Source organism: Physeter macrocephalus, chromosome 18 (assembly GCF_002837175.3).
Source record: "Physeter macrocephalus isolate SW-GA chromosome 18, ASM283717v5, whole genome shotgun sequence".
Classification (NCBI taxonomy): Eukaryota; Metazoa; Chordata; class Mammalia; order Artiodactyla; family Physeteridae; genus Physeter; species Physeter macrocephalus.
Genome location: NC_041231.1, coordinates 85,683,346 through 85,693,495, shown reverse-complemented (window position 1 = coordinate 85,693,495; position 10,150 = coordinate 85,683,346). Strand labels below are relative to the sequence as shown.

Below are 10,150 nucleotides of genomic sequence, written 5' to 3'. Positions count from 1 at the left end.
CTCCGGCTGGACCTCAGAGGAAAGCCGCGACTGCGGTCCCGGGAAGGAAGCCAAGTTGATGAGCTACACTGGGGACAGGGTGAGAGGTCTTGAGGGGCGAGTGGTGGTCTGGAGAGCCCTGGGCACCGCCCTGCTGGGACCCAAATTCCTCGTGGGAACGATGGTAAGCAGCAGGTTTATAGATCCTAAGTGCAAGCGCGCGGCCGAGGAGGGAAACCCAGGTGGAACAAGAATTTTTGGAGGGAGGTCATAGGGCACGAAGTTGTGCCTGCAGCTGTTACCATAGAAACCGGGGACCGGATGTGGCGATCTTAGGGTGCGACAGCCGTCTTTTCTCAGGCCTTCTGGCCCGAGAGTCTGTCGACTCTATGGCTCACTATAAGGAGCCGGCTGTAGGGTTTTTTCAGCGAGGGGAGGAGCGAGCAACTTTTTCCAAAGCGTTTATAGAAACGCAGCAAAGGAAAGGTTTGAGATTGCTGCCATGCCTGGCAGAGACTGAGGGAGGCGGCTGATGTGAGACCACCCGCACAAAGTTTCCCCGCAGCCTTCCGGAAGTGAAATGGCGGGAGCCTCACCCTCACTGTCCACTGCCCCCCCCGGAAGCGGAAACAGAATCTCAGCGTGCCCCTTCCTCACTGCCCTCCAAATCCAGCTGCAGCCATTGCCGCAACCACGATGCCGAAACGAAAGAAGCAGAATCATCAGCAGCAGCCGCCGCAGCAGCAGCCCCCACTGCCAGAGCGGGAAGAGACTGGAGATGAGGAGGATGGGAGTCCCATCGGTGAGGAGTCCGGGAGTTGTGTGCACATGCCTGTCAGCCGGCCGAGGCGAGGGGTTGGGGACTGAAAAGGTGCGGGGGAGGGGGCTCCAACGGAAGGAGGAAGGGCTCACGCGCTGGGGCTGGGGCTGGGGCTGGGGTTGGGGGAGGCCTGGCTGGGATGGAACACTAAATGAGTTCTCTTACTTGAGCCCTCAACTTCAAACCAGCCACTAAACCTTTCTAAAGAAGGCAGGGGAGAAGATAAAGAGCTCGTGTGCGCAGCCGCAAAACGACAGGGGAGAGGGGCCCTAGAGAGGTTGTAGGTTGCGATGACTGGGATGACAATTTGTGACCAGACGTTCACGGGGAATGTGGAAGTGCAGCCTTCTGTAAACTACTCGGAGGTGGGGTGGGGGGGAGAGCTATCTGATTGGCCAGCAGTGAAAGAGAGGAATTGGATTACCTCTGGAATCACTTGGGATCTTTTGGATAGCAACAATGTAAGGGAAAGAGAAAGTTTGTAGGTATCCTTCCCTCATTATCCCCCTTGACTTGGCTGAGTCTCCACTTTGCAAATCCTGAAAACGCTTTGGAAATAGATGGGGTGAGAACTCATAACACTGCTGAGAACATACCTGGCTTTGCTGGTTAGATTAAGAAATGAGTAATAGAAGAAAAACATATAAGAACAGGATCATCAGTTTTTTAGTCCATTCTGATGACCATATTTTCATGTCTGCTCTTAGGACCACCCAGCCTTCTGGGCCCTCCCCCCATGGCCAATGGAAAGCCTGGTGACCCCAAGTCAGGTGAGGAGGAAGGGGCCCTGATCCTTTGATTAGGTCCTGAGAAGGGAGCAAGGGAGGGACTAAAACCCTGAAAGGACATAAAATTAAAAGATCAGGAATTTTGTACTTAAATGAATGGAGAGATGTTGTGTATTGACAGCCTGGAAAAGCTCAATGTTGTAAAAATGTCATTTCTTCCCAAACTGACCTGTAGATTCAGTGCACTCCCAATTATAATCCCTACAGTGTTTTTGTAGAAATAAACATTCTACATTATTGTATGGAAATGCAGAGGATCAGGGTGAGAGATTGCAAAGATAATCTTGAAGTGGAAGGGCTTACTCTGAATATCAAGACTTATTGTAAACCTGTAGTAGTTGTAACAGTGTGGTATTGGCCCAACAATAGATATATAAATCAACAGAACGGCGTAAAGAGTCCAGTAACAGGCCCACACATATGTGGCCATTTCATTGATGATGAAGATGGAACTGAAATAGTGGTCTTTTCAGTAAATGATGATGAATTAATTGGATATTCATGGGTAAAGAAATAATTCTAGAAAACAAATGTATTTCATGGGCTTAAAGTAGATGAGAGCTTTTAAACAGACAAGAAACACACACACTAACCATAAAGAAAAGATAAACTGAATTATGTTAGAAAATATGAACTTCTGTTAATCAAATCACACCATTAAGAAGTTAATAGGAAGCCACAGAGTAGAAGATACTTGCAACAAATATAACCAATAAAGAGCTCATATCTTGAATATATAAAAACTCTCTGACAACCTGTTAGAAAAATGGGCAAAAGACCAGAACAGCCACCTGATAAAAACCGATCTCTAAATAGCCAAAAACATGAATAAGAACTCAACATCATTAGTCATCAAATAAATGCAAGATTAAAAACACATAAGTTTGAAACTGAGCCCCTTGTGTACTGTTGGTGGGATTGTAAAGTGGTGCAACCACTATGGAAAACATTATGGAGATTCCTCAAAAAATTAAAAATAGAACTACTGTATGATCCAGGAATTCCACTTCTGGGTATTTACCCAAAAGAATGGAAAGCAGGATCTTGAAGAGGGATTTGCACACCCATGTTCATAGCAGCACTATCCACAGCAGACAAGAGATGGAAGCCACCCAAATGTCTGTTGATGGATGAATGGATAAACAAAATGTGGTATAATCATATAATGGAATATAATCCAGCCCCCAAAAGGAAGAAAATCCTGCAACATGCTACAGCACGGATGAACCTTGAGGCCATGCTAAATGAAATGAGCCAGTCACAAAAAAACTGCTCCATGTTTCCACTGATCTGAGGTATCTAAAGTAGTTAAATTCATAGAAACAGAAAGTAGAATGGTTGTTGCCAGGGGCTGGGTGGAGGAGGGGAAAAGAGAGTTGTTTAGTAGCTATAAACTTTCAGTTTTGCAAGATGAAAAATTTCTGGAGGTCTGTTTCCAACAAGATGAATTTACTTAACACTACAGAGATGTACACTTAGAAGTAGTTAAGATGGCAAATTTTATGTTACGTGTTTTAACCACAATTTCAAAACAAAACACCGCTTTTTAGACTCACCAGAATGGCAAAAATGAAAAAGATCAACATTACCAAGTGTTGTCAAGGAACAACAGGTTGTCTATGGAACAACTGCTGGTGGGAGTGTGAGTTGGTACAACCACTTTGGAAAAAAAAAGTTTGACTTCCTTAAACTTGAGCATACATATATTTGAGGACCCAGTAATACGTCTACTATGTATACACTCAACAGAAATGAATCTGTGTGTGTACCGAAGACGTGTATAAAAATGTTCATAGCAGCATTTTTCGTTATAGCCCCACACTGGAATCCACCACAGTAAAATGGCTCAATAAGTTGTTGTATGTGCATGCAATGGGATACTACACTGCAATGAAAATGAAGGAACTCCTGCTACAGGCAACCTGGATGAATCTCATAAACATGATGTTGAGCGAAAGGATCCAGACACAAAAGAATGCAGACTGTATGATTTCATTTATGCCAAGTTCAAAAACAGGCCAAAACTAACCTATGATGCTAGAACTCAGGATAGTTGTTACTTTGGGGGAGTAGGGTGGGATAGTGGAGGAGGAGGGGCACAAGGGGGTGGGGCTTCTGAAGTGCTAATAAGGCTCTATCCCTTCTGTAGCCTGTGCTAGTGGAAGTACAGGTGTGTTTACTTTGGTGATGATTGAGTTGTGCACTTAAAATTGTGTATTTTTTGGTATGTATATTGTACTTCAATAAAAAGTTTTTAAAAAATCAGGGCTTCATTATCTGGATTAAGCTGGCCATTGATCACCTTTCCATGTTTCTCTCTCTCTTGCTCTCTCTCTCCCTCTCTCCCTCTCCCTCTCTCTCTCTCTCTCTTCAGCTCTTCACAGAGGTCCTCCGGGATCAAGGGGACCAATGATCCCACCACTGCTGAGTCTCCCACCTCCTCCCCGGGGCAGAGGCCCAATTCGGGGAGGCCTAGGCCCCAGGTCTGGCCCATATGGTCGTGGTTGGTGGGGGGTCAATGCTGAGCCTCCTTTTCCTGGACCAGGCCATGGGGGTCCCTCCAGGGGAGGCTTTCACAAAGAGCAGAGAAATCCTCGAAGGCTCAAAAGCTGGTCTCTTATCAAGAATACCTGCCCACCCAAGGATGGACCCCAGGTTATGGAAGGTGAGGTCCATTTTTTTATGCCTGCACACATTGAACACCCATCACTCCCAAAGTGACCTCATGTCCAGAATGCCCGTGGCTCTTCTTCTTTGGGCTGTCCTTTGTCCTTTTGAAATAGGAGTAGCCCTGAATGTTTTTTCTCCCAGGAGAAAGACTACCATTCCATCATATCTGGAAATGGTAGTGAGTAGGAAATCTGACTGCCTTCTCTGTCTCTGCTTTTTGTTACATTTGTTTTCTTTCTTACTCGCATTTTAAACTGCCCGGTTTTCACTTGTTCACAGACAAATCTGACCGCCCCGTCTGCCGACACTTTGCCAAAAAGGGCCACTGTCGATATGAGGACCTCTGTGCCTTCTACCACCCTGGCGTAAATGGACCTCCTCTGTGAGACTGTGCCTTCCCATCCAGACTGGAAGGATCCCTCTGACTTGGCGGCCATATACTTCCCTGTGGCCCTGTGATGGCTACCACGAGGCTGTTCACCTGCCGCCCTCAGTCAGTGATGCCCAGCTCCATCGCCACCTCCCCCACTCGGGGTCCAGAGCTGTGTTCCGTGACTGGTGCACGGTGTGCACTCTTCCTTCTGATGCAGCCTCCAGAGACTCGTCTCCGGGACCCCATCTTTGCTCCATTCAACTGCCTCCTGGATCCTCTTCCCCCTCGCCAGCTGACTGCGGAACAGGAAACCTCTTTGGTGCTGTTTCTTGCGCATCTGTCCACCCCGCCCCGGGTAGCGCCCTGGATTCCTGAGAGCCCTGGAGCAATTTCCTACCATTCCCTTCTCGCTGCTTGTTTTAAGTCCTTTTTATGTGACACCCCCTTCCCCCAGTGTTGTCAGCTGCTCTGTGACACTCACCAGCTTGTCTGACCTGGGGTCAAGTTGGGATGACTGGGGCAGAGTCACTCCTGAGAGGCCACGTTCCCTGCTTTTGGATTTTGTAGTTTCTGCGTCAGTAGCATGATCTCCACCGCTATGGTCTGTGATCACTGTGCTTTGTGAGACTGTGCATCCCCTCATAGCCTTTCTCAGCGTCCATGGCATTTTTGTGACTTCCCAACGCTAGAGTGAGTTTTTCTGCCAAAATGCGTGGGGCCGTCGGTGTCCTCTAGACTTTCCCCACCTCCCAACGTGGGAGAACTGTGAAACCTCCACAAGGCTGCCTGCCTGGTCCTCCCCATTCTCCCGGTATCGGTTTCTCTGGGTTTGACACAGGCCCGAGAGATGTCCTCTACCCTATCTCCTCTCCAGCCTGTTTTAGTTAGACTATGTCATTGTGAGGCCACCAGCCCTTTCGTTTGAATTCTGTGAATCTCCACCTGGTCTACCTGTGGGTGGAACTTGGACAGTACTGTCGCCCTCTTCCAGCCTTCTTCCCTTGCATCCCTGGCACTGGTTGTTTTCTGTGAAAACGGCAGTGAACAGGTTCAGTTTTGAACTGGCCCTGGGGAAATGGGTCAGGAGTTGTGTGGGCAAGAGGGAGGGATGAGAGCCGTTGGAGAACTGAGAATGAATTTTTTTTTCTTTCTAACATGTTTTTATATTAGTAATAAATGCAGCGGAAACAAGCATTTTCTTTAATCCCTGTGTTCCAGTCATCTCCGGAGGTGCAGGTGAGGCTGTTCTTCTTGGAGTCAGTTTATTCTTCATTTAGTTCATACGCAGTGTTGCTAGAAGTTTCTTCCAGTCTGAGGAAACCAGTGGCGTCCCATTAACCTATGGGAATCAACCCGACCAGCTTGCATTTTGTTCAAGGGTAAAGTTCTGTTGAGAGAAAGGAAAGGCCGGGTATCCATGGAGTAATTTTTAAACATTTTACCTGCATTTATGGTTTGAGGTTTATGGAGTGGTAATGACAAAGCAATCTTTCAACAAATATCTGTAGCGTGCGTGTGGGTCAGGCAATATACTAGATGCTAGAGAAAATGGAGAGCCAAAATCAATGAATTTAAAATCTACAAGAGGAGACACGTTAGTGAAAAAGTCACCAGTATGCGTGAAGTACCTGTCAGAAGTCCTATGAAGAAGCGAGACGGGGACTTCCCTGGTGGCACAGTGGTTAAGAATCCGCCTGCCAATGCAGGGGACACGGGTTCGAGCTCTGGTCCGTGAAGATCCCACATGCTGCAGAGCAACTAAGCCTGTGCGCCACAAATACTGAGCCTGCACTCTAGAGCCCGTGAGCCACAACTACTGAGCCCGCGTGCCACAACTAGTGAGCCTGCGCACCTACAGCCTGTGCTCTGAAACTAGAGAAGCCACCACAGTGAGAAGCCCCAGCTCGTGGCAACTAGAGAAAGCCCATGCGCAGCAACAGAGACCCAATGCAGCCAAAGATAAATAAAAAATAAATACATTTATATTTTTTTAAAAAAGCAAGGCGTGGTGGGGGAGCATGTAATAAACGGAGTCTGGGGAGATGGCAGGTGAGACAAGCTCTGAGCACAAGCAGGAGGTGAGGCAGGAGAGCAGAGTCCAGGCAAAGGCATTGCTAAGAGGAGATGGGAAGAGTGAGAGGTGAGGAGAAGGAAAAGGAGCTAGACCACTCAGGGCCTGGCAGAACATGAGGATTTGGCTCTTAAGACAGGAGCCTTTGAAGAGTTTTAGGCAGGTGGGTATCATAGATTAGATTGGTTTTTCAAAAAGATGACCTCTGTATGGAGCTGGCCAGGCTTGGAAGTGGCATTAGCAAGTTACGTGAGCAGTCCGAGGGAGTTGGTGGTGGTATAGACTTGGGTAGCGGAGTGGAAGAAACGTGAACATTTGGAAATAAAGAGACCAGAATGAAAGTATTTTAGGTTTCCCAGGGTCGGGTCGTTCTGGCTCGCATAACCAAGTGCTGTTTGAAAAGGTATTAGAAGAAAACAGGCAGGATGCCACCAATTTGCTTTTGGAATGGTTGCATCTGAGCTGCCTTTTAAGACATCCAAGGAGAGAGATAAAGTAAGTAGTTGGATATACAGATTTGGTACTCAGATTAAAACTAGAGACATAAACCTGAGTTACCTGCATATAGGTAGTGGTTGAAGCTATGAGCGTGGATACATTCATTCACTCTAAATATTAAGCACCTATTATGGCCCAGTTATGAGTTTTAAGTTCAGTTGTAACAAACCAAAATTAGTCTTAAAGCAAGATAGAAGTTTATTTCTCTCACAAGTCAAGAAGTGTAGTACAAGGCATGTGTGACCATCATGCCACCACAAGGTCCTCAGGTATTCAGAACCCCTGTTCCCCCCAGCTCTCAGCTCCATGATTCTTGGGGCCAGACCCTCCTATTCACAGTCTGCAGTGAAACTCTAGCTCACTTATCCATGCTCCAAGCCTCAGGATGGAGGAAGGGCCGAGGAAATTACCTCCAAGCTAACATACCCTCTTTAACTTACACATCACTGGCCATAAGTTAGTCCTGTAGCCAATCCTTGGCCCCAGTGAGGCTTGAAAAGTACTCTTTATTCAGGCAGCCATGTACTAAGCAAACTCTTGGCCCTTCAGCAGGTAAAAACATTAGAGGAGGATGAACATCCTCTGCCAGTGCCTCCCTGCTAGAATTTGGACATGAAATAGAGAATAAAACAGTAAAAGTGTTAGTGCCCTCCAGCCAAAGACCACACAGGAACCACCTCTAGTTAAACAAAGCTGGGTTTATCACCTGCAGAGATCTCACTAAGAGAGGGTTAGGAGTGACAGGATTAGGGTTTGTGTTAGGTGATTTGGGGGAAGATTCAAGGAAGTGGGGAATCTAGATTGAGTGCTCCCAGGAAGTGGGAGCAATTCTATGATTTCACATTTTAATACAGTCATCCCTCGGTATCTATGGGGAATTGATTCTAGGACCCTCTCGTGCCAAAATCCAAGGATGCTCAAGTCCCTTGTATAAGATGGCATAATATCTGCATATAACCTGCACACATCCTCTCCTATACTCTGTCATCTCTAGATGACTTATAATACTTAATACAATGTAAATGCCATGTAAATAAATACAAGGTAAATGCTATGTAAATAGTAGCTGGTATGCAGCAAATTTAGATTTGCTTTTTGGAATTTCCTGGAATTTTTTTCCCCTAATATTTTGATCCTAGGTTGGTTGAATCCGAATATGTGGAACCCACAAATATGTGGAACGGAGTCTCCTCTGGGGGGAGAAATGAAACATGGCTGAAGCTGTAACTGGCAAAAAAGCAGCCACTACTCATTTTAGCTGAGAGGGACCTGTTTAGAATTTATGGTTTGCATAGTAACCTTGTTTTTGTCTGCACTTACACAAGATTATAGATTCTGTGTTACTTCATCACAGTCACAGATTGGCCTTGTCTGGCATGGGTGTTCTGAGGTTATGTTCAATGTGAGAGCACTATGGCCTAGATGTGAGGGCCAACCCAGCTCTTAAAAACACTAAGGCTGGACTTCCCTGGTGGCACAGCGGTTAAGAATCCCTCTGCCAATGCAGGGGACACCGGTTCAAGCCCTGGTCTGGGAAGATCCCACATGCTGCAGAGCAACTAAGCCCATGCGCCACAACTCCTGAGCCCGTATGCCTAGAGCCCACATGCTCTGTACAAGAGAAGCCACTGCAATGAGAAGCCCGCACACCGAAACAACGACCCAACACAGCCAAAAGTAAAAACAAATTTATTTTTTTAAAAAGTCAGGAAGTTCCAATGAATCCAAGAGTCACCAAAAAAAAAAAAAAAAAAGTGACCCAAATATTGATTGTGGTGGTGATTTAACAGATGTGTACATGTCAAAACTTATCAAAGTGTACACTTTGCAGTTTATTGGCTGTCTATTGTATATGCAGTTTATGGTAACTCAATTACACCTCAGAAAAGCTGTTACGAAAAAAGAAAAAAAAAAAGGTGAAATGAAGCTCCACCGCACGGTGATTTCTGTTTGTTAGGCTAGAGTTCCTCCTCGTTTACACCTCTACACCTCGGGATTTTGTGACACATCTCAACACTTGACCGACAAGGCCTCTTCCTGAGTCAGTGGACTGCGCCATTCTGCTCCTAAACAGACGTAAGGAGCTGGTACAAGGTAGCATTCAGTTTCTTAAAAAAAGAAAAGAGAAAAGATGACTTCACTCTTTCATACTAGTCGGAAATTATTATGTTCAGTCGATAGTCACGCGGCGTCGCGGAGTCACTGGGTTGGGGTTCCCGAACCGTCATAAACGTAACGTCGCGACCCGAGTGGGCGGAGCCCCGCCGCAAACACTCCCCGGAGATGATAGCGCGGCGCGCTCGTGGTCCGTCCGGGGGCGGGGTCGACAGTGCAGGCGTAGAGAGCCCGCCTGGTTCCGGGCCCCAAGCTGCCGGAACCGGAAATAGCACCCGGCGTCGCCAAGATTGCCGTAACTGCTACCGCGATGCCGAAGGGGCCCAAGCAGCAGCCGCCGGAGCCCGAGTGGATCGGGGACGGAGAGACCACGAGCCCCACAGGTGAGGCTGGTAGGCAGGGAGGGAAGGAGATAGGAAAGAGAAGAAGAGAGAGAAGCGTGTACATGTCTTAGGAGACTGACCGGGCCGTGCGAGGGCTACTGCGCATGCGTTCAGTGGGGCCGGGAAGCGTTTGCCCTGGCAGGAGGGCTGTTGGGGTGCCGGCGAAAGGAAAGGTGCCGGGTTGTCACGCAGGAACTTCAGTAAGACTGGGAAAGAGACGAGGAAGAGCGTATGGTACCGAGGGAGAGATGGGGAGAACTGAGAAAGTCCTGTTTTCTTCTCTTTTGGACATCTTCCCCACCACACGGTATTCCACATCCGGCACTGAGCACCTGTTTTTTTTTCTTTTTGTTTTGTTTTTTTTTCTTGCGGTACGCGGGCCTCTCACTGTCGTGGCCTCTCCCGTTGCGGAGCACAGGCTCCGGACGCGCAGGGTCAGCGGGCATGGCTCAC

At 47.4% G+C, this 10,150-nt stretch overlaps 2 protein-coding genes across 6 annotated transcripts in view; both read left to right on the top strand.

Annotated features, from left to right (window-relative positions):
• The first annotated feature begins 1 nt into the window (after nucleotide 1).
• On the top strand, nucleotides 2-5,821 carry PRR3 (proline rich 3). 3 transcript variants are annotated; one of them, XM_055079498.1, is made up of 5 exons: nucleotides 2-79; nucleotides 653-781; nucleotides 1,507-1,569; nucleotides 3,962-4,252; nucleotides 4,537-5,821. In XM_055079498.1, the coding sequence occupies exons 2-5, from the start codon at nucleotides 676-678 to the stop codon at nucleotides 4,641-4,643; spliced, it is 567 nt and encodes a 188-aa protein (XP_054935473.1). In that variant the 5' UTR covers nucleotides 2-79; nucleotides 653-675; the 3' UTR covers nucleotides 4,644-5,821. The 3 variants fall into 3 exon arrangements, with proteins under 3 accessions (XP_054935473.1, XP_007106374.1, XP_023977604.1); XM_007106312.4 differs by having other exon boundaries at nucleotides 22-163; XM_024121836.3 differs by lacking the exons at nucleotides 2-79; nucleotides 1,507-1,569 and having other exon boundaries at nucleotides 571-781.
• Nucleotides 5,822-9,556: 3,735 nt separating this feature from the next.
• The window catches only part of ABCF1 (ATP binding cassette subfamily F member 1), a 12,997-nt gene continuing 12,403 nt past the window's right edge, over nucleotides 9,557-10,150 (top strand). For 2 of the 3 annotated variants that reach the window (XM_007106314.3, XM_007106313.3), the window contains exon 1: nucleotides 9,558-9,697. In XM_007106314.3, the coding sequence (XP_007106376.1) occupies nucleotides 9,625-9,697 (73 nt within the window). In that variant the 5' untranslated portion in view covers nucleotides 9,558-9,624. Of the gene's footprint in view, nucleotides 9,698-10,150 lie in introns of all 3 variants that reach the window. The other variant, XM_024122090.3, reaches the window with a different exon arrangement.

Coding starts and splice junctions, on each gene's coding strand:
- PRR3 (XM_055079498.1), top strand. CDS start 676: ATGCCGAAACGAAAGAAGCAGAATCATCAGCAGCAGCCGCCGCAGCAG. Junction 782..1,506: donor GGAGGATGGGAGTCCCATCG/GTGAGGAGTCCG, acceptor GTCTGCTCTTAG/GACCACCCAGCCTTCTGGGC. Junction 4,253..4,536: donor TGGACCCCAGGTTATGGAAG/GTGAGGTCCATT, acceptor ACTTGTTCACAG/ACAAATCTGACCGCCCCGTC.